General features: G+C 40.5%; 1 protein-coding gene across 2 annotated transcripts in view; it reads right to left on the reverse strand.

Moving 5' to 3' along the window:
• Nucleotides 1-24786, reverse strand: part of LOC128649041 (solute carrier family 2, facilitated glucose transporter member 11-like) — a 296154-nt gene that overhangs the window by 53293 nt on the left and 218075 nt on the right. For both annotated transcript variants that reach the window (XM_053702080.1, XM_053702079.1), the window contains one exon: nt 12676-12863. In XM_053702080.1, coding sequence (XP_053558055.1) covers nt 12676-12863 — 188 coding nt within the window. The remainder of the gene's footprint in view (nt 1-12675; nt 12864-24786) is intronic.

The raw sequence follows: 24786 nt of genomic DNA on the forward strand, positions 1-24786 counted from the left end.
TTTCAAATGGTACCGGAGTTGTACTGTTTTAGCCTCAGGCAGAAAGTTGAAGAAGAGTCTGCCTGTGGTTTTTGATGATCTTAGCAGGTTGTAACTAAGATCCATTGCTGTTCTCACACATGACTGAAGAGATGAGGTAACTTCAGCTGGGGGAATGGCGTGCAGGGTCTCCTGCTATGAGGTATGTGCAGTTTAAATTTTTCTAGAGAAATGAATATGCTAGAAAATGCTGTTAATACCGGATTTATTTAAGGTAAGCCTGATTACAGTGATTTAATAACGACTAGTATCATGCTTGCTGTAAAAGGTAATATTCTTATTACTTTCTCACATTACTGAAAATAACGTTTGCTGGAAGTGTTTAAACGTTTTTTTCTACATATTGGTGATAAAACTTTATTGGGGCCCAGTTTTTTCCACATGGCTGACTAGATTTTGCCTAGGGTTAGTTTTGTTAGGCCCTCTCACTGTGAATACAGGTTGGGAGGGGCCTATTTTCGCGCCTAAATGCACATTAGATTTTGCAATTTGAGACATCCAGTTTCCCTGAAGGAGTTCCCTGAACACTTAGGACCTCTACAAAGGGTTTTTGTGCCTTCAAAAGTCATTGTATGGGAGGTAGGGCCACAGCAGAGCTGTGGCAGTTTGTTGTGACTGTTAAAAAACGTTTATATCATTTTTTTGATCCGGTTTTGAAACTAAGGGGTTAATCATCCATTTGCAAGTGGGTGCAATGCTCTGTTAGTCTATTATACACACTGTAAAAATTTCGTAAGATTTACTGCTTTTTATCACTGTTTTTCAATTTCTGACAAAATGTGTTTCTCTTAAAGTCACAGTACCATTTTTATTTTTTGCTTGTTTACATTTATCAAAGTGTTTTCCAAGCTTGCTGGTCTCATTGCTAGTCTGTTTAAACATGTCTGACATAGAGGAAACTCCTTGTTCATTATGTTTAGAAGCCATTGTGGAACCCCCTCTTAGAATGTGTACCAAATGTACTGATTTTACTTTAAGTTATAAAGATCATATTCTGTCTTTAAAAGATTTATCACCAGGGGGGCGGAGCCAGCTATGGAGCGAGATGGCCGCATTTTCATGACTCTCTACAAAAAGTTATAGAAATTCCCAGATATACCGCTGGAATGAGACCTCTTTATTGTTTAAAATGAAACTATACATCAAGAGGAACAGCCAGAATATACATATCTAGATTTTATAAGAGAAAGGCGAAACTGGGCGCTACGAAGTCTCGCATTAAGATTGCCCGCCATCACAACGCGAGGTCCTGCTTAACTGAAACTCCGTTTGACACTTCAGAAGAGCTTTGAACGACTTATGCAAGTGGATTAAGAGCTTTCAGAGTACTGCAGAGTACTTTTGTGGACTCTGAACCGTTTGAATATATAACTAGGCTACTGAAACCACAGTGCACTGATTCAGACCCCAGGATTCCAAAATGGCCGCAGCTGACACAGTATTTGAAGCAGCGTTCGAAGCCTCTGACCGCTGTTTTGCAGAGATTAAGCACAGTCTATCGCAACTATGTAGACTAGCCAGCAAGGGGATTTTGCTATCTGAGGGAGAAGATGGAGGTAGGCGAACTCAACACGCTAAGTCGGTAGACACCCAGAGGCATATCACACCGACGCAACTACTGATCTATAGAGGACCGCGACCTTTGCAGACAACTCAACCCGCGCAAAAGCTAAAGGTAGTTAAGGTGGGGGGAAGAGCCCCCCTCCCGTATGACACCCCACCTCACCAGATTCTGACCAAGCCGAAGAGGGTGTTCGTCGTGGCCCGGGGAAGGTGCCCTCCGGGTGCAGGGTGGACACTTTGTAAAACCCCAAAATCATCCCGCAAGACAGGGAGCTCTCTAGTGCTGTTCGGCACAACGAGAAGTCCTTTCCTTTCTAGCTATCTAAACCACCAGCAGGCAGCAGTGCTCACTCTAAGTACCTGTAATTTACCCAATCAGACACCAGACATCAATAGCCACAGCGCAGAACGGAGTGTACCGGAGCCTTCCAGAAGTTATTTGCTGAGAACCCAACAGCCCTGCGGCAGGGTGAGTTGTTTCCTTTGTCTTGCGGGCTATACTGCATGTGGCCCCGGCAGAGAACTAGCACCAGTACAGCAACATAGATGATATATCCTCCATGCCACGCTTCAGGACAGGGATGGAATAGGTTAAGATGTAACAATTCCACAAACCCTATGTACCGATGGGCGGTTTGTCTGCATCCTGAAAAAAGAATCATGACTTATTTGTACTTTACCCCCCTTACGCATATTTCTGCAGCTATTTAAATGTTGAATGCAGCTACATTGCTACACACTAAGAGTAACCTTGTCATTCGGGCCCCACGGTGCAATGTCGCATACCTGTTACCGCATCAACCTTACTTTTAAAGCACACAACCGGTTGTTACTAGCTATCATCAGACCCGCATTGGAAGCTAAGGGCGGCTGAAATCCTGACTAATCCTAACAGCCTCTCATGGATAGGAGACATCTATATTTTCCAATCTGTTTATGAAGTTGTTTGTTTAAATTTAGTTACTCTGCCTGCATAGATATATAGATGTAAACCAGCCCACAGTCCTCCTTATTTAGGGTCGACTTTTGTATAAGTATGTTTTTTCTTTTTAATTAGTCCATGACACCTTATATGATATATATAATGCCTAATTATTTTTTGGGGCCACCATCACACTATGACTTTTCTTGCTAGTCGGAGGTCTGTGGAAAACATAGCTAGTTCATAATATAGTCACAGACGTACCAGGCCAGTCCAAAAGTTCCCATGTCTACTTAAGCTACCCTTCTCATGTTCAAGCTTAAAGGATTACTTTCTGTTATAATTTTTAAGCTAAACAACAAACATATTAAAGTTAATAAACATTAATTAAAACCTACTGACCTATATTTTCTCCAAAACGAAGTTTCATAACGTTCTAAAAGTTATATCTTTTATTCTCCGATGATGTCACGTTATCCTGCCCACTATTTTCAGCACTGCATGTTCAAAATACTTAAACCAATAACTTTGTGTTTAAAGCGCCATTTTGAAACCTAGGTATTGTAAACGGATTGGTACAGAGCAAAGGATACCCATGGAGTGGGTTTGGAAAACAATTAAATTTGCAGACAAGATTTCTGCTATACAGTAGAGATATGTTAATGAAATGCTATTGATAAAAAGCGTATTTGGGGTAGTTAGTTAGTAATAGGCATAGAAAATATTTACTTACAGTGGCCCTTTAAATGTATCTAGGCTACTATGTTTTACAATTTTGGGTTGTAATATATTACTACTATATCTCTCTTATGAATGGAACTTTTAGCCTACTTAAGGTCCATTGGAGTTTAATGTTCCTCAATAAGTTTTTGGGACCTTTATGCCTGTAGGCTCATCATTCACATATTAGTAAGCCCATATAACGGTCCCATGATACCTTTAGGTCACCTATCATAATTGTTATGGGGACTTGCTCTAGACCAACTTAACTAAGATGCCCTTCTTAGTAGACTCTGGGAGAATCCTGTGTATAATACTCATTAAAGCAAGCTAATGTGTTGTATAAGCTCCCCCCCCCCCCCCACAACTGTTACTAGGCCCTTACCAGATACTAAGCTCCCTACTAATAGCACTTTTATATGCCTCAAGTGAACTGGAGCACTAGACGTGCAAAGTTTATACATGTCCTATAGTTCTGTATTAGCACAGTACTACTTAGGCTTAGCTCATTTATAGTTCTTACAAGTATGTTAATGTCCTTGCCCTATGTTTACAGTTACTTATATGATGTTTATTATTTATTATTGGTTGTTCATATACTGGGAACAACCCTTGTAGGACCCATATTATATCCACACCGCACTGTTCTTTATATTATTTCTCAATCACCATGTTATTCCCCATCCATTACCTCTATTTGTCCCCTCTCCTCCCTTTCCCGCCGGCATCTGTTACCTGCGGGTCATATCCCTTCTCCTTTTTCCCACATCGCCTATAGTTGGCATCTCCCTAGGAGGGGGGTTCATATAGCAGCCCCCTGTTCCCCATATATATTCAAATGTCCTCCCCTGCTCCCATTATTTTTAGGAAATTACCCTCACTTCTGCAACTCCTAGCCTGAATCTAGTCCCTCCAACTACTAAAGTTAATGGCGCTGGAGTCTTTATCTCCCCAACACCCTAGCTGGCTCCGCCCTCCATTTCCCCCTATATTGAGCGGCTCTTGCCCGCTGCCACCCCCCCCATCTAAATAGACCTCTGAGAGGTTGGACAAAAGCCAATTTCCTGCCTCCTATCATTTATAGTTTATACAGTTCCTCTTATTTCGAGGTGGGATCACTAGCTATATAATATAAAAATCGAGGTTCCATAGATACATGTTCCAGTCACCTGTATTCCTTATATATTGTTTACCTTTTCTCTACGTGATAATAGATGAGGTGCTATAATACAGGTCAACTGATTCATATGGTTACATGACACCCCCACGGGTTAGATATTGTGAGAACAGTTATCCTATTAGCACACCAATATTTTAGTCTATATTTACTTATTGTATGAGAAATGTACAAGTGTTTTCATTATTTTTGAACCGTGCCTGGACACATTGTTTGTTATACTGTTACTACTTATCACCTCAATAAAAAATTATTTAAAAAAAAAAAAAAAAAAATTGAACTTTATTTTAACTTCATTAAAAGGTGGAGGGACAAATTCCCTTTACAAACAAGAGACTAACATGTTTCGGCCTCAGCCATATTCATAGTCCTTAAAATGATCCATACATGCTGGAGTTTAAAAAGCTCACAATAGCCTTGATTGGTTACTAAAAATTTCATGGAGTTTTAAATTTAAAGGTATAGGGGATACATGATATAACTGTTCTGGAGTCTAACATGAGTACACAATGTATACAATAGACAACTAGACTTTTTACTTGCCATTGGGATAAGGTATGAGCACTTGTTTTCATTTATAATTTATGATTTTTCATGGATATGACTAATAAATCTGATCTGATTTCTAAGAAAAAAAAAAAAAAAAAAGATTTATCACCAGAGGAAACTGACAAAGGGGAAGTTATGCCGACTAACTCGCCCCACGTGTCAGAACCTTTGACTCCCGCTCAAGTGGCACCAAGTACATCTAGCGCGCCCATGGCGTTTACTTTACAAGACATGGCGGCAGTTATGGATCATACCCTTACAGCGGTATTGTCCAAACTACCAGGGTTACAAGGAAAGCGAGACAGCTCTGGGATTAGAAAAAATACAGAGCTCTCTGACGCTTTAGTAGCTATGTCTGATATCCCCTCACAATATGCAGAAGCTGAGGCAGGAAAGCTTCTTTCTGTGGGTGATTTTTCTGATTCAGGGAAGATGCTTCAACCTGATTCTGATATGTCTACATTTAAATTTAAGCTTGAACACCTCCGCGTGTTGCTCAGGGAGGTTTTAGCTACTCTGGATGACTGTGACACCATTATAGTGCCAGAGAAATTGTGTAGATTGGATACATACTATGCAGTGCCTGTTTACACTGATGTTTTTCCAATACCTAAAAGGTTTTCAGAAATTATTACTAAGGAATGGGATAGACCAGGTGTACCGTTCTCTCCCCCTCCTATTTTTAAGAAAATGTTTCCAATAGATGCCGCTACACGGGACTTATGGCAAACGGTCCCTAAGGTGGAGGGAGCAGTTTCTACCGTAGCTAAGCGTACAACTATTCCCGTTGAGGACAGTTGTGCTTTCCTAGATCCAATGGATAAAAAGTTAGAGGGTTACCTTAAGAAAATGTTTATTCAACAAGGTTTTATTCTCCAGCCTCTTGCATGCATTGCCCCGGTCACTGCTGCTGCGGCCTTCTGGTTTGAGTCTCTGGAAGAGGCCTTACAGGTAGAAACTCCATTGGATGATATACTTGACAAGCTTAACGCACTTAAGCTAGCCAATTCATTTGTTTCTGACGCCGTTGTTCATTTAACCAAACTAACGGCTAAGAACTCAGGTTTTGCTATACAGGCGCTATAGCTTAAATCCTGGTCAGCTGACGTTACTTCAAAGTCTAAGCTTCTCAACATTCCCTTCAAGGGGCAGACCCTATTCGGGCCTGGACTGAAGGAAATCATTTCTGATATTACTGGAGGAAAATGTCATGCCCTTCCTCAGGATAGGTCTAATAAATTAAGGACCAAACAAACAAATTTTCGTGCCTTTCGAAACTTTAAGACTAGCGCGGCATCAACTCCCTCTAATGCAAAACAAGAGGGAAATTTTGCCCAGTCCAAGCCGGTCTGGAGACCTAACCAGGCCTGGAACAAAGGTAAGCAGGCCAAGAAGCCTGCTGCTGCCTCTAAGACAGCATGAAAGATCAGCCCTCGATCCGGTAACGGATCTAGTAGGGGGCAGACTTTCTCTCTTCGCCCAGGCTTGGGCAAGAGATGTCGAGGATCCCTGGGCATTGGAAATTGTGTCCCAGGGATATCTTCTGGACTTCAAAGCTTCTTCCCCAAAAGGAAGATTTCACCTCTCACAATTATCTGCAGACCAGATAAAGAGAGAGGCATTCTTACATTGTGTTCAAGACCTCCTAGTTATGGGAGTGATCCACCCAGTTCCAAAGGAGGAACAGGGGCAAGGCTTCTATTCAAATCTCTTTGTGGTTCCCAAGAAAGAGGGAACCTTCAGACCAATCTTAGATCTCAAGATCCTAAACAAATTTCTCAGGGTCCCATCTTTCAAGATGGAGACTATTCGAACCATCCTACCTATGATCCAGGAGGGTCAATACATGACTACCGTGGACTTAAAGGATGCTTATCTTCACATTCCGATACACAAAGATCATCATCGGTTTCTCAGGTTCGCCTTCCTAGATAGGCATTACCAGTTTGTGGCTCTTCCCTTTGGGTTAGCTATAGCACCAAGAATCTTTATGAAGGTTCTGGGGTCACTTCTGGCGGTCCTAAGGCCGGGGGGCATAGCAGTAGCCCCTTACTTAGATGACATTCTGATACAGGCGTCAAATTTCCAAATTGCCAAGTCCCATACGGACATTGTTCTGGCATTCCTGAGGTCTCATGGGTGGAAAGTGAACGAAAAGAAGAGTTCTCTATCCCCTCTCACAAGAGTTTCCTTCCTGGGAACTCTGATAGATTCTGTAGAAATGAGGATTTACCTGACAGAGGACAGGTTGTCAAAACTTCTAAATTCCTGCCGTGTTCTTTATTATACTTCTCGCCCTTCGGTGGCTCAGTGTATGGAAGTAATCGGCTTAATGCTAGCGGCAATGGACATAGTTCCGTTTGCCCGCCTACATCTCAGACCGCTGCAACTCTGCATGCTCAGTCAGTGGAATGGGGATTACACAGATTTGTCCCCTCTATTAAATCTGGATCAAGAGACCAGGGATTCTCTTCTCTGGTGGCTATCTCGGGTCCATCTGTCCAAAGGTATGACCTTCCGCAGGCCAGATTGGACAATAGTAACAACAGATGCCAGCCTTCTGGGCTGGGGTGCAGTCTGGAACTCTCTGAAGGCTCAGGGGTCGTGGACTCAGGAGGAGGCACTCCTTCAAATAAACATTATGGAACTAAGAGCGATATTCAATGCTCTTCAGGCTTGGCCTCAGCTAGCGGCAGTGAGGTTCATCAGATTTCAGTCGGACAACATCACGACTGTAGCTTACATCAACCATCAAGGGGGAACAAGGAGTTCCCTAGCGATGTTGGAGGTTTCAAAGATAATTCAATGGGCAGAGATTCACTCTTGCCATCTATCAGCTATCCATATCCCAGGAGTAGAGAACTGGGAGGCAGATTTTCTAAGTCGACAGACTTTTCATCCGGGGGAGTGGGAGCTCCATCCGGAGGTGTTTGCACAGTTGATTCAACATTGGGGCAAACCAGAACTGGATCTCATGGCGTCTCGCCAGAACGCCAAGCTTCCTTGTTACGGATCCAGGTCCAGGGATCCCAAGGCAGCAATGATAGATGCTCTAGCAGCTCCTTGGTCCTTCAACCTGGCTTATGTGTTTCCACCGTTTCCTCTGCTCCCTCGTCTGATTGCCAAGATCAAACAGGAGAGAGCACCGATAATTTTGATAGCACCTGCGTGGCCACGCAGGACTTGGTATGCAGATCTGGTGGACATGTCATCCTTTCCACCATGGACTCTGCCTCTGAGGCAGGACCTTCTACTTCAGGGTCCTTTCAACCATCCAAATCTAATTTCCCCCTCGGCTGACTGCTTGGAGATTGAACGCTTGATTTTATCAAAGCGTGGTTTCTCAGAGTTGGTCATTGATACCTTAATACAGGCGCGAAAGCCTGTCACCAGGAAAATCTATCATAAGATATGGTGTAAATATCTTTATTGGTGTGAATCCAAGGGTTACTCATGGAGTAAGGTCAGGATTCCTAGGATATTATCTTTTCTCCAAGAAGGATTGGAGAAGGGTTTGTCAGCTAGTTCCTTAAAAGGAAAGATTTCTGCTCTGTCTATTCTTTTGCCCAAATGTCTGGCTGAGGTTCCAGACGTGCAGGCGTTTTGTCAGGCTTTAGTCAGAATCAAGCCTGTGTTTAAACCTGTTGCTCCGCCTTGGAGTATAAATTTAGTTCTTAAGGTTCTTCAAGGGGTTCCGTTTGAACCTTTGCATTCCATAGATATTAAGCTCTTATCCTGGAAGGTTCTGTTTTTAGTAGCTATCTCCTCGGCTCGAAGAGTTTCGGAATTATCTGCTTTACAATGTGATTCCCCTCATCTCATTTTTCATGCAGATAAGGTAGTGTTACGTACCAAACCTGTTTTTTTACCTAAGGTGGTATCTAATAAAAATATCAATCAGGAGATTGTTGTACCGTCAATGTGTCCTAATCCTTCTTCAAAGAAGGAACGTCTTTTACACAATCTTGACGTGGTTTGTGCTTTAAAGTTTTATTTACAAGCTACTAAAGATTTTCGTCAAACATCTGCATTGTTTGTTGTCTACTCTGGACAGAGGAGAGGCCAAAAGGCTTCGGCAACCTCTCTTTCTTTTTGGCTAAGGAGTATAATACGCTTAGCTTATGAGACTGCTGGCCAGCAGCCTCCTGAAAGGATTACAGGTAATTCTACTAGAGCGGTAGCTTCCACATGGGCTTTTAAAAATGAGGCTTCTGTTGAACAGATTTGTAAGGCAGCGACTTGGTCTTCGCTTCATACTTTTTCAAAATTCTATAAATTTGATACTTTTGCTTCTTCGGAGGCTATTTTTGGGAAAAAGGTCTTGCAGGCAGTGGTGCCTTCCGTTTAAGCGCCTGCCTTGTCCCTCCCTTCATCCCTGTCCTATAGCTTTGGTATTGGTATCCCACAAGTAATGGATGATCCGTGGACTGGATACACCTTACAAGAGAAAACATAATTTATGCTTACCTGATAAATTTATTTCTCTTGTGGTGTATCCAGTCCACGGCCCGCCCTGTCATTTTAAGGCAGGTGTTTTTTATTTTTAAACTACAGTCACCACTGCACCCTATAGTTTCTCCTTTCTCTTGCTTGTCTTTGGTCAAATGACTGGTAGTGGCAGTTAGGGGAGGAGCTATATAGACAGCTCTGCTGTGGGTGATCCTCTTGCAGCTTCCTGTTGGGAAGGAGAATATCCCACAAGTAATGGATGATCCGTGGACTGGATACACCACAAGAGAAATAAATTTATCAGGTAAGCATAAATTATGTTTTCATTATTCAGATAGAGAATACAATTTTTAAAACATTTCCAATTTACTTCTATTATCAAAAGCGTTTTGTTCTCATGTTATTCTTTGTTAAAGAGATACCTAGGTAGGTAGCGTGCACATGCCTGAAGCACTACAGGACAGGAAAAAAAAACAAAGAAAATATGATAATACAAGTAAATTAGAAAGTTGTTTCAAATGTTCTGTTCTATCTAAATCGTGTAAATCATGTAAGAAAAAAATTGGGTTTTACGTCCCTTTATCCAGAATGGTGGTGACCAGTGTGAAAATGCAGCACTTCACTTATAAAGGGTTAAATGAGAGAATAGCTTTGAAAAGTGCTGCAGGTACAAGAGGTAAAACCATAGCATGGTGAGTAGCAATGCTGCTACTGTAGTTGTGCCCAGCACTTTAATTTCCCTTTAACTCTCTGCAGTGCTTAAACAAATAGTTATATACAAGCAAGTATTATGGCCTACGCCTAGAAGGCTGTGTCTAAGGTGTCAGATTTGGGAGGGGCAGCACTTTTTGGTGCACTGCCAGGGCTGCATTAGGGAGTGATAGAGGCTGCCCGCTGAGCCACCATGGGATCGAGAGAGATCGAGCAGGAGGCAGTAACCTTGGGCCCCCAGATGTTTTGGAACTACATTTCCCATGATGCTCAGACAGCCTAAAGAGTGTCTCAGCATCATTGTAAATGTAGTTCCAAAACATCTTGGGGCCCTAGGTTGCTAACCCCTGACATAGAGGACGCAGGAGTTAGGACATCAGTGGAAGCTGTTTTGGACTGGTAACGCCTGGGAGAGATCCCCAAAGGAGAGCAAACCAATTTTGTCCCCAAGCTATTGAGTAATGTTGGCAGGTGCTGGGCAGGTAATGGTGTGTGTGTGTAGTAGTAGTAGTAATATATCCTGACAACAATAATACCCCTTGCTCTCTCATTCTCTGGACACCCCTATAAGCAGAATGGAGGCTGTAAGACTGGATCTATTTCAAAGTTCAATACTGCTCCAACCATCTAGTCTGTCCTGACCAACAAGCACCAAGGAACTGTACTGTATTTATTGTTATTATTGGTTATTTGTAGAGCGCCAACAGATTCCGCAGTGCTATAAACAAAAGCAGAGTACAACAAAACAATTATAGGGATTAAATGGGTATAGGGCCCTGCCAAGAGTTGCACTGTTGTAGTCAGCTCTTAAGAAGGTGATCTACAAACAGCTGGACTCTTAGGCTTACATGCTAAGGGGGTTCAGGAGATAGCAATGGAGTAGAGGAACTGGTATAAAGTAAGGTTAGCATCGGTTGTATGCATCCCTGAACAGTAGAGTCTTTAGGGAGCGCTTGAACTGTCTGTAACTAACTGACTGCTAACTTCATCAAAATTGTGCATAGAGAAAGCATCTCCTTAATTAGGTCATTCATCTGTGTATTATAATGAGTGAAGGTGATGCAATAAAACTAAAGACACATTCCATATCTGTTACATGATTAAATCAAGGAGTGCTTATTGCAGGAAGTGCATCATAGGAAGTGTGCACAATTCTTGTAGGTAGGAATTACAGTTATGCTTAAATGTTTTCTATTACATGTTTTCATTTTATATACATTTATTCCTGTTATCGCATTACCTTCATGTGTATTTTATATTTATTTACTCTACCCCCCCCCCCCCAAAAACAAACCCCTAACAATATTAATTTATCCTTTTAAAACTCCAATAGCAATTTATACTCTTCCAGATATATCTCGCAGCCACCTGAGCATTGTGATTATTAACCAAAGCAGCCCTGCACTATACCCACTTATTGTAGCTCTGGATACATTAAGGGGAACTGTGAGAAGACACTGTGTACATATTGTTAACACATTATGCAGTCATCATGCAGTCGTCCCATCCTTCTCTCCCTCCCTTTTCTCCCTTCCTCTTCTTACTCCCTCCTTCCATTTTCTCCCTTCCTCTTCTTACTCCCTCCTTCCATTTTCTCCCTTCCTCTTCTTACTCCCTCCTTCCATTTTCTCCCTTCCTCTTCTTACTCCCTCCTTCCCTTTTTTCCCTTCCTCTTCTTACTCCCTCCTTCCCTTTTCTCCCTTCCTCTTCTTACTCCCTCCTTCCCTTTTCTCCCTTCCTCTTCTTACTCCCTCCTTCCCTTTTCTCCCTTCCTCTTCTTACTCCCTCCTTCCCTTTTCTCCCTTCCTCTTCTTACTCCCTCCTTCCCTTTTCTCCCTTCCTCTTCTTACTCCCTCCTTCCCTTTTCTCCCTTCCTCTTACTCCCTCCTTCCCTTTTCTCCCTTCCTCTTACTCCCTCCTTCCCTTTTCTCCCTTCCTCTTACTCCCTCCTTCCCTTTTCTCCCTTCCTCTTCTTACTCCCTCCTTCCCTTTTCTCCCTTCCTCTTACTCCCTCCTTCCCTTTTCTCCCTTCCTCTTCTTACTCCCTCCTTCCCTTTTCTCCCTTCCTCTTACTCCCTCCTTCCCTTTTCTCCCTTCCTCTTCTTACTCCCTCCTTCCCTTTTCTCCCTTCCTCTTACTCCCTCCTTCCCTTTTCTCCCTTCCTCTTACTCCCTCCTTCCCTTTTCTCCCTTCCTCTTACTCCCTCCTTCCCTTTTCTCCCTTCCTCTTACTCCCTCCTTCCCTTTTCTCCCTTCCTCTTACTCCCTCCTTCCCTTTTCTCCCTTCCTCTTCTCACTCCCTCCTCTCGCTCCCTTCCTTCCCTCCTCTACCCCCGTTACATAATCTCCCGACTACCTCCCCTTTCTCCTTTCCCTACCTTCTCTCCCTCCCCTCCTCTCCCTCATCTCCTCTCATGTACTTTGGAAATACCATGCAAAAAAAAAAAAATGTCATGTTACACCCTGATCAAAATACATTATGGCTAATAAAAGGCTGAAACTTAAGGGGGGGGGGGGGAGTATAATTATTTGTGTCTTATACATACTGCATTAATTCCACTGAGTTGTTGTCCCATATTGGTTATAATTATAGTAATTAGCTGCCATCGTATGCTTCTGTCTGAGAACAATTCCAGCATTCTGTTTGGTTTCTCATCACTTAGAACATTCGATTCTTGCTGTATATCCTGCATCTCAATTAAGTAGTGCTGTTGTCCATACAATGTTTTCAGTGCTAAAACAAAACAAAATATCATAGAATTAGACTTATGAACCAAAAATGTATCTCCCTAATACAGGCTTTGGTGCTTATAATGTGGAAAGGGCCGCGTCTTTTGCAATTTGTGTTTGTAATGCATTGTAAATAGTGGTAATGTTAGCTAGAATATGATATGGAGTGTAAAGGCACATAGTTTTTTTTATAATGTCATTCCAATCTCTATATATCTGTTTGACATCAGGAATGCATTGTCCTTAGAGCTATATTAATGAACCAGGTCATTTTTGCATAGGAAAACCATGAGTGATTGCTGTTGAAACTGACTCCAGTAGTTTTTTGATAGATAGGGATAGGACTCTGCAAACATGAAAATAAAAGTAAGTTTATTCCTGGTAAAGGTACATTTTTGAAAAGCAGCATATTTAAAAATGTTTCATTGCATTTGATCTTAAGGGGTACGAGGTCACACAGTACAATTAAAGGGACATGTGCAAAAAGTAATTTTGCTAAGCAAAGAGTTTGCAATAAAAATAGTTTGGAAAAACTACAGAGAAAGGTCTTAAATGAACATGAAACATGTTCAATATTAAGCAACTTTCAAATTGACTTCTATTATCAAATGTTCTTATTTCTCTTGGTATTCTTTTTTGAAAAGCAGGGAGATAAACTCAAGAACATGCACATATCTTAAAGGGACAGTCTACACCAGACTTTTTATTGTTATAAAAGATAGATAATCCCTTTATTACCCATTCCCCAGTTTTGCATAACCAACACAGTTATATTTATATACTTTTAACCTCTGTGATTATCTTTTATCTAAGCCTCTGCAGACTGCCCCTTTATTTCAGTTCTTTTGACAGACTGGCAGTTTAGCCAATCAGTGCCTGCTCCCAGATAACTTCATGTGCTTGAGCACAGTGTTATCTATATGAAAAACATGAACTAACACCCTCTAGTGGTGGAAAAACTGTTAAAATGCATTCTGAAAAGAGGTGGCCTTCAAGGTCTAAGAAATTAGCATATGAACCTCCTAGGTTAAGCTTTCAACTAAGAATACCAAGAGAACAAAGCAAAATTGGTGATAAAAGTAAATGGGAAAATTGTTTAAAATTACATGCCCTATCTGAATCATGAAAGTTTATTTTGGACTAGACTGTCCCTTTAAGCACTATATGGCAGCAGTATTGCAAGAATGTTATACATTTGCAAGAGCACTAGGTGGCAGCACTCTTTCTCGTCATATCTATTCAACAATACCATTAGAACGGAGCAAATTTGATAAAATAATTAAATTGGAAACATATTAAAAAGTGTATGCTCTGTCTGAATCATGAAAGAAAAATTTCATTAAAGACTCATTAAAGTTATTTTTGTACATATGCATGAGAAAGGAATCACTACATTGTAGCCTGCAAAACAAATACTTTAAAAGCATTTGCAACTCTCATCTGGTTAGCCAAATTTGTAATGTTTTGTAGACCAGGGACAGACCCTTGAAAAGTCTCTTGTGTGTTGGGTATCATATCCCTTGCTTTGGCTAATTAGAGACTGACATAAATGAGCTCTTGCAGATATCTGTGTAGTAGGGTCAGGGATGCCCTTCAGCCTTTCTGGAGCATAGGGAAAAAACATTCTGATTTACTTACAAGCAAAATAAATAATGATTTTATAAATGCAATGGTTTATTTCTATGTACAGGAATTTCAAGCAGCTTATTTTAGTTGAAGAAGCACAGTATGGTTTATTTGTGGAGATCATCAGATTAAGACAATCATGCAGTGTAATCCGTTCACTTGTTCACAAAGTGAAACTGGATACTCAGTGGGGTGTAGGACATCATTATTTTTTGTGATTAACTTAGTATTTAAAGGGACAGTCTATTCTAAAATGATTATTGTTTAAAAAGATAGATAATCCCTTTATTACCCATTCCTCAGTTTTGCATAACCCACACTGTTATACTAATATACTTTTTACCTTTGTGATTACCTTGTATCTAATCCTGTTCTGACAGCCCCCTTATCACATGACTATCTATTGATTTGCATTTTAGCCAATTAGTGCAGTGTCATGCACAACCCCACAGGAGAGGGCACAATGTTATCTTTATGTCCCACTTGAATTACCAGTCTCTTGTGAAAAGCAAATAAAAAAGCATGTGATAAGAGACTGTCTGTAGTAGCTTAGAAACAGGCAGACATTTAGAGTAAGGTGACCAGATTTTTAAAATGAAATTCGGGGACATTTTTTTAAACTCCTTACAGTAAATTATATTTTGCCCATACAATCATTACTTGCAAAACTAACTGGCCAGGTCAAATCCCGCTTATGTGTTTAATCCCTGCTTTGTTCCCCTCAAAAAAAAAAAAAAAAGGCTTAGTAAAATTTAGAAAGCCGGAGGGTTTCCCACATTGCTTCCCTATCTTCTACCACAAGTCCAAGCAGCATGATCCATACATACACCTACATAAAAAAAAGTTATTTCTCGATAATCTTATTCTTTGCTAGAGAACTAGAATTCCTTTTTTTCTCTCCAAAAAGCACAAGTAAAAATGTCAAACCTATACTAAAACATTACCCCTACAAGGAACGCAGTACCCTTTCGGTTTTTAACACGCACGCGTTATTCAAAGCCAAAGACACACATCTCTTTTACACACTTTAGTAATAATGCCTCATAATAGGCCACTAGTAACATCAATCACCAGAAGATATCCCTACTTTGTAATTTTTGACCAATCAAAATCTTAGATTACGTACTTCTAAACATTCCAATTTAACATACAAGACCTACAAGTCTTACCTAACAAGTGCTCAGCCTCTTGATTCCATTGCGTCTGCACATATATAACATGCTTCCGCTACTAACTAAACACTAACAACCAATAAGTACTTATCTTACACCTTTGAGCCCTTGGAAAGCGGGGCTGGCAACCCCGTGCAGCACCTCACAATCTATATAGAGAGGGGTCCGAAGCTTTTAGCTTGGTGAAGTATCCAGGGGAAGCGGAACTGCTGCTGTAGCTCTACACAACTAATCAATGTCTAAAACAGATAAATCTATCAACTTCCCACAAACACCTCTAACATGCACTGGTCTCAGCCTCTGACTGTCTTCCCAAGGACATTTCCGGGGACATAATTTGTCGGGTGACAGTCTCTTCAATCTGGGGACTGTCCCATAAAATCAGGGACATCTGGTCACCCTAATTTAGAGGTTTAGTTTAAATGTTATATAGTATATTAATATAACAATGTTAGTTGTGCAAAGCTGGGGAATGGGTAGTAAAATTATTATTTATCTTTTTAAACAATAACAATTTTGGTGTAGACTGAGCCTTCAAGCAATACATAGCTTGTGTGCTTTCATATATAGCTAACTAAGAGATCTGGAAAGTTACCCCAGGCTTAAGTGAATTACTTCTTCATTATTTGCATAGTTTGTGATTTGCTATGAAGCAGGTTGTACTAAATCTCACAAATTTTCTGTACAAAATAAGTTATTTAATCATAGCAGACTTCCGGATGTGGGAACCAAAATTTCATGATATCACATGGCGATGTAAAGTCAGGAGTTACGTAATTGTGAATAAATAGCACAAACACTCTTCAGATTATGTGATCTTGCTTGCAAGAGATCAAGTCTGGCAATGCAAAACCACATTAATTTCAATTAACAGGACATCAAACACAAAACTATAGGCGTTCTAATTTATTTAAGGAAAGCTATGCAAAAGTCACTATTCAACTTAAAGGGACACTGAACCCAAATTTTTTCTTTCGTTATTCAGATAGAGCCTGCAATTTTAAGCAACTTTCTAATTTACTCCTATTATAATTTTTTCTTCATTCTCTTGCTATCTTTATTTGAAAAAGGCATCTAAGCATTTGTTTGGTTCATAACTCTGGACAGCACTTTTTTATTGGTAGATCAATTTATCCACCAATCAGCAAGGACAACCCAGGTTGTTGACCAAAAATGGGCCGGCATCTAAACTTACATTCTTGCATTTTAAATAAAGATACTAAGAGAATAAAGAAAATTTGATAATAGGAATAAATTGGAAAGTTACTTAAAATTGCATGCTCTATCTGAATCACGAAAGAAAAAAATTGGTTTAAGTGTCCCTTTAATAAGCATTTAAAACCATATACATTTTAAGCTTAAAAGGACAATATACTCAGGCAAGTAGCTGATAAAAGTTCATTGTATTCAAATCAGCTGCAGGAACACCTTTAAAATGGTCTGGGCTCTCTCCCACCCTTTTAACTTCTTCCTCTTCGTATCCTTTATGAAAGGTAGCTACTTTATACACATAGGGCTAGATTACAAATGGCGCGCTAATGATAGCCTGGGACGAGATAAGCAATATTGTTTGATTGCTTGACTTGATTTTGGAAATCCAGGGCAAAAATTATTTACCAGAGAGCAGTTAGCGCAACCAATATCTCCCTAGAGCAACCTATAATTTCAATGAATATCATGACCGCACTAAAGAGAGCTCATATTACCCTTCAGCCTATAAATTCTTGTAGGGTGTCCCTGGACATACCAATCTTACACCTGTGTGTTCTACTATAAGGGGAAAAACTTTGGGTTGGGACTGGGGTGGGACATACAGTGGGCAGGACAAACAGGGGTGGGGCTAATTGGGGTATGGAATAAGGGGGCTTGTCTGGGAAGCCCTGTCTTGCCCAAGACCCCACAAATGCTAAGAGTGGTCCTTATTCGTGGACTCTTATCTGATTAATTAATTTCTTTCATGATGGTAAGAGTCCATGAGCCCCACCCTTTCTTTTTGTTTAGGTGACAGCCTTATTGTTTTGCACTTCTTTCGCCCGCTTTATCTTTTCTTTTTTTCTGTTTTCCTTGCCTACTTGCAGGGCCGACTGGGAATAAAAAGTAGCCTTTGAAAAATTTGAAGACCAGCCCTTTTTTCCTTTATGTCCTTAGAATGCACACGTGCCATTTCTTTCATACATTTGGTAAGAGTTCACAATCCATTACTACTGGGAATTACCTTGCCTACCTCCAGGGGGAGGCAAAGATTCCCAAACCCCAAGAGCTCTATATAACCCTCCCAGCACTATACTAGTTAGTCTTATCTTTTCCTCCACTGGAGGAAAGTGAGCAATGGTTATGTGCAGATGATTGATTTGTTGAGAGGGGTTCTCAGACTGATTTGAAGCCCATTTCCCATCAGAGTGCAGTGTTTGTCAAGAGGGAAGTTTGAGTTTGGTGTATGTCTTTATTTGTTCATTTACATGAAAATTTAAGTCACTATACTCCCAAGGATGTCGCAGGGACTTAACTGTAGATCCAAAAGGAGGAGGCATAAGACACCTCCTATAGTATATCCTCTGCTGATTGTCAGGGTTTGAACCTGACTTCGCTAGTTGTTACCAGCTTTCTGTCATGGCTGCCATTTCTGACTCACCTGTGTTTTCTCCTTGCCTGTGTAACGCTGCTCACTATTCCCAGGCTCCCTCTTATGGCCAAACTTGAGAATATTATTATAGAGAGACAGGTTGCAGTCCCAGCTTTTCATTTGGCTTTTGGACTTTTTATTATTTTTTGTTATTTTTTTCATTTTTAAAGTGACCATTAGAACAAATAAAGGGTACTTTCAGACATGAAGTATAAAATACTTCATGCTGAAAGCTCCTTTCTTTATTTCAAGCATTTTCTGCACTGAGCTACTTAGGCAGCCCACGACAGAACGCTGTTTTGCTGGGAGGTGACGTTTTCACCTCTTAGCCAATAGCCGTGTGGGAAATCCGGCTTGGTGCCTGATGGAACGCATGGCTATTTGCTAAAAGGTAGAAACGCCAGCTCTCAGCAAAACAGCATTCTGCCGTGGGCTATTTGAGCAGCTCAGTGTGGGGAACACTTCCAAAAACTAAAGGAGCTATCAGCATAAAGTATTTTATACCTCATGACTGAAAGTCCCTTTTATTTGTTCTAATGGTCAATCCTAGCGTTTCACAAATGCTAGGATTGACTTTCACTTTAAATAAAGGTGTGATTAAATTGGCATTTCAAGCCTCTATCTGGTTCCTGGTACCCTGAAACTAATAAGTTTTTAGTAGAGAATAGTTTTTTCCAGCTATTATGCATAGTAGGAGAGTGTTTAAGGTAAGTGTTTTGCTTATTTAATTTGAACACATCAGATTAATTTGCAACCCATATATAAGGGGCTTTATATTGGGTAAACCTCCTGGGTTTTCATTATTTTAGGTTTTTGTGAACATAAAGGTTTTTAACTAAAATGTAACTTTGGTACCTTTTTGTATTTTTCTAGGTGCGTGTGTTTTTGTGGGTGCATGAGGGTTCACAGGTGCTCATGTAGGCTCACGCGGGCAAGCATGCATGTGTGTGCATACGTGTGCGCTCATTTTGGCTCTTTTTTTATATTTTTAAATTGGATATTCGTTTGGGGGCTTCCAGCTGTTGCTGTGATCCCAGGATGGGATATTGTATACTCATTCCCTTAGAGCTCTTTTTTTGTTGGGGTTATGATTTCTGTGTTTGTTCACTATTAAATCTGTCTCTAAACCTTCTTTAGAGGCTGATGTTTCTGAACATCTTTCTACCTATATTAAGTGTGTTTATTGTAAGCAGGCTGAGGTTTCCCCTCCTTCATACTTATGTGAATCTTGCCTTGTTTTGATGCATTTAGATCAGTCTAATGCTGTACTTGCTTCCAAAGGTAATATTGTTCCTTCTGTTTGATTATTACAGGAAGGTCCGTCTCAAATTTCTCCTGGCATTAAGGATTTTTTTAAAGCTACAGTGTCTGAAGTGTTGTTATTCCGCCTTCAAGTAAAACATAAAAGGTCAGTACAAGATATATCTTCTACTAGTAGCAATATTTCTGTGTCTCAGGAGGCTAATAAAGCTTCTGAGGCTGAGTTTTTTTCTGATGTTCAGGAACCTGTCTCTGATTCAGAGCCTGCTTCTTCTTTATTTATAAATATTAATCACTTTCATACTTTATTAAAGGAGGTTTTGCTTGCTTTAGTAATTATACATTTTTGTTAATGAAGAGGAAACCTGCTAAGGATTCTCCTGAGGTTTTTCCAGTGGCTGATGATGTGGCTGTGATTATTTTTAGAGATTTGTTTAAACCTGGTAATTCTTTTATTTGTTCTGCAATATTTAAGAGAATTTATCCTCCTCCATGTTCTAATATTGAGAAACTTACCACTATCCCTCTGGAGGATAGTAATTCTTTTAAAGAACCTTTGGATAGGAAACTTGAATCCTTTCATAGAAGGGCTTGTTTTCAGGTAGGTTATCTTTTCAGACCAGCTTTTGCTATTGCTGATGTTTCTACTGCTGCATCCATTTGGCTAGATAGGTTTTGTGATTTCTCAGGATTCTGACAGTGAAGATTTCCTTAAACCTTTTGGGTTTGCTTAAATATGTTTATTCCTTTATTGGAAATGCTGTCTTGGATATCATTAAGATTAATGCTAAAAGCATGTCATTGTCTGCCCTATTTATGTGAGTCTTATGGTTAAAGTCATGATCAGCTGATGCAGTTTCTATGTCTAGACTTTTGAATATTTTTTTCCAATGTTACTGGTGGTAAGGGAGTTGTTTCTTCCCCAAGATAAGGAATCTAGGAGTAAATTTTAAGCTTCTAATAAATTTTCATTCCTTTGTTCAGAACAAGGATCAAAATCTGATTCCTCCTCAGTTATTCAATGTCCCTCAGGTTGGAAACCAAGTTCTAATTTGAACAGGCATAAGCATGCCAAAAAGTCCACTCCTGCTCCCAAGTCTCATGAAGGTGCGGCGCCATTCCAGGTTACCTGGTAGGGGCCAGGTTAAGTCTCTTTTGGGAGGTATGGTTTATGGATGTGTCCGCTTTTTGGACTCTGAATATAATAATGACCAAAGGTTATTGGATAGGTTCAGAGTAAGCCCTCCCAGAGAAGTTTTTTTTGTTGTTGAAGGTTTTGAAAAGCTAAGGTTTTTCTTTATTCTATCCTTGATCTGGATTTAATGGGTGTGATAGTTTCTGTTCCTATGCAGGAACAGTGAAAGGGATTTTATTAAAATCTCTTAACTGTTCCCACTTACAGACTAGTTTTGTCCTACCTTCAAAATGGAGAGTATTCGATCCATTCTGCTTTTCATTCAGCAAGGGCAGTTTATGTCCATAATAGATTTAAAGAATGCTTACCTTCATTTTCCCATTCTTAAGGATCATTTCCCGTTTCTGAGGCTTGCACTTCTAGACAAGCATTTTCCTTTTCTTGCTGGCTACAGCTCCAAGGATCTTTACAGCGGTTCTGGGGCTCTTTTGTCTGTCACCAGGGGTCAGGGAATAGCTGTCTTTCCTTACCTGGATGATATCTTAATTTTAGCTCCATCTTTTCATTTGGCAGAATCTCTCATCAACAGACTATTGTTGTTTCTTTGTCAACATGATTGGAAGATTCATTTGCTAAAGAGTTCTTTGGTTCCCCAGACAAGGGTTAAGCTTTACCAGTGATGCATGGATCCTTCTCGGTTTTCACAGAGGTTTTTTTTTCTAGATTTCTAAATAAGACAGCCTCTGTCATGGTGGCTGCATCTCCAGCATATTTTGTGGAGGGGCTACTTTTTGCTTGTCCTATTTGGTATATTATCTCCACAGATGCAAGTCTTTCAGGAAAGGGAGCTGTTTGGGGGTCTCTGACAGCAGTGGAAGTGTGGGCTCCATGGAAGGCAAGGTTGCCTATAAACATTGTACAACTTTGTGCAATTTTCAGAGTTCTTCAAGCTAGGCACCTTCTGAAAGGAGAATCTTTTTCTCCAGTTTCAGTCAGACAAAGCCACAACCATGACTTATATCAACCATCAAGGGGGACTCACAGTCGTTTAGCAATGAGAAAAGTTTTTAGAATTTTCTCTTGGGTAGAGTCCAAATGCTGTCTTATTTCAGCAGTTCACAACCAGTGATGTTCAATTGGGAAGCAGATTTTTCTTTGGCATTAATTTTTTCATTCAGGGTAATGGTCTCTTCATCTGGAAGTGTTCAATCAGATTTTAGATCTTTGGGTCTCCAGGAGGTAGTCCTGATGTCCTCTTGGTTGAACAATAAACTGCCCAGATACTTTGCAAGGTGAAGATATCCTTAGGAAGAGTTTGTGGATGCTCTCTCTGATAGCTCATTGGTCTTTTCAGCTAGCATTTGTGTTTCTGCCTTTGGTACTTCTTTCCAGAGTAGTTTTCAGAGATCAGGCAGGAGAGTTTGCAGATCTGGTTTAGATGCCCAGTTGCCCTCCTTGGCCACTTCCTCTAAGGCTGGATCTCCTTTGGCAAGGTCCATTTCTTTCATGTAATTGGCAAGAGTCTATGAGTTAGTGACTTATGGGATATACATTCCTACCAGGAGGGGGCAAAGTTTCCCAAACCTCAAAATGCCTATAAATACACCTCCCACCACACACATACCTCAGTTTTACAAACTTTGCCTCCTATGGAGGTGGTGAAGTAAAGTTGTGCTTGATTTCTTCTGTGATAGGTGCTTCTAAGCATTCTGAAGCCCAATTCCTCTCAGAGTACAGTGTTTGTCAGAGGGATGTGAAGGGAGTATTGCCTGTTGATTTAGTGGTGTCCCCCATGGGAAATCCTTTCAAAGGCTCTCTGTAATCGGTCGCAGGGATTCATCTTCTGCCTCCCTTTTCAGATCAACGTTATACTCCTATACCATTACCTCTGCTGATGTTTTTCAGTACTGGTTTGGCTGTCTGCTATATGTGGATGGGTGTCTTCCGGTAAGTATGTATAATTTTTTTAAGACACTCTCAGCTATGTTTGGCACTGTATGTTATAAAGTTTTAAATATATGTATTTACTTATATTTGCTAAGAGTCAGGTCTATGTGAATTTCCATATTCTGCAGTCTATCAGTTTCAGTATGGAATTTGTATTGGTGAAGATTTTTTTTCTTACCTGGAGTTCTAGTTTTCTCTTGTAAGGTGTATCCAGTCCACGGATTCATCCATTACTTGTGGGATATTCTCCTTCACAACAGGAAGCTGCAAGAGGATCACCCACAGCAGAGCTGTCTATATAGCTCCTCCCCTAACTGCCACCTCCAGTCATTCTCTTGCAGCTCTCGACAAGGGAAGTATCAAGAGAGATGTGGTGAATTAGTGTAGTTTATCTTCAATCAAAAGTTTGTTATTTTTAAACGGTACCAGATTTGTACTGTTTTTTCCTCAGGCAGAAATTAGAAGAAGAGTTTTGCCTGAGGTTTTCGATGATCTTAGCAGGTTGTAACTAAGGTCCACTGCTGTTCTCACACATAACTGAAGAGTATGGGAAACTTCAGCTGGGGGAACGGCCTGCAGAATTAACTGCTCTGAGGTGTGTTCAGTATATTTTTTTCTAGAAGAGATGATAAAGCCTAGAAAATGCTGACAGTGCCTGATATATGTAAGGTAAGCCTGATTGCAGTGATTTAACAAACGACTGGCATCATGCTTGCAGTAAAGGGCAATGTTCATATTACTTGCTCTTATGGCCTAGTATGTAAAACGTTTGCATGATATATAAGGAACGTTTTTTGCTGAGGGTGATAAATCTTTATTTGGGGCCTAGTTTTCCACATGGATGACTAGATTTCTCCTAGGAGTAGTTATTATGGCCCTTTCACTTTGAGTGCGTGGTGGGAGGGGCCTATTTTCGCGCTCTAATTGTGCAGTAGTTTTTACATTCTGAGACATCCAGCTTCCCTGAAGGAGTCCCCTGACATATTGGACCTCTGTAAGGGGTTTTCGTGCCTACAAAAATAATTTAATGGGAAGGTAGGGGCCACAGTAGAGCTGTGGCAGTTTGCTTGTGACTGTTATAACGGTTTTTACCGTTTTTTTGCTTCGTTTTTGAGCCTGAGGGGTTAATCATCCATTTGCAAGTGGGTGCAATGCTAGTTTAGTATGTTATACACACTGTAAAAATGTCGTTAAGTTAACTGCTTTTAATCACTGTTTTGCAGTTTTTGGGTTTGTTTTTTTCCCTTAAAGGCACAGTACCGTTTTTTATATTCTGCTTTTTCACATTAATTAAAGTGTTTTCCAAGCTTGCTGGTCTCATTACTAGTCTGTTAAACATGTCTGACATAGAGAAAACTCCTTGTTCATTATGTTTAGAAGCCATTGTGGAACCCATTCTTAGAATGTGTACCAAATGCACTTATCTTACTATAAGTTATAAAGACCATATTCTGGCTTTAAAAGATTTATCACCAGAGGAAATTGACAAGGGGGAAGTTATGCCGACTAACTCTCCCCACGTGTCAGAACCTATAACTCCCGCTCAGGGGACGCCAAATACATCTAGCGCGCCCATAGCGTATACTTTACAAGACATGGCGGCAGTTATGAATCATACCCTTACAGAGGTATTGTCCAAACTGCCAGGGTTACAAGGAAAGCGAGACAGCTCTGGGGCTAGAACAAATACAGAGCTCTCTGACGCTTTAGTAGCTATGTCTGATATACCCTCACAATATGCAGAAGCCGAAGCAGGAGAGCTTCTATCTGTGGGTAATTTTTCTGACTCGGGGAAGACACTTCAACCTGATTCTGATATGTCAACATTTAAATTTAAGCTTGAACACCTCCGCATGTTGCTCAGGGAGGTTTTAGCAACTCTGGATGACTGTGACGCCATTGTAGTCCCAGAGAAATTGTGTAAATTGGATAAATACTATGCAGTGCCTGTTTACACTGATGTTTTTCCAATTCCTAAGAGGTTTTCAGAAATAATTACTAAGGAATGGGATAGACCAGGTGTACCGTTCTCTCCCCCTCCTGTTTTTAAAAAGATGTTTCCTATAGATGCCGCTACACGGGACTTGTGGCAAACGGTCCCTAAGATGGAGGGAGCAGTCTCTACCCTAGCAAAGCGTACAACTATCCCTGTCAAGGACAGTTG

This window comes from Bombina bombina, chromosome 2, assembly GCF_027579735.1.
Source record: "Bombina bombina isolate aBomBom1 chromosome 2, aBomBom1.pri, whole genome shotgun sequence".
NCBI lineage: Eukaryota > Metazoa > Chordata > Amphibia > Anura > Bombinatoridae > Bombina > Bombina bombina.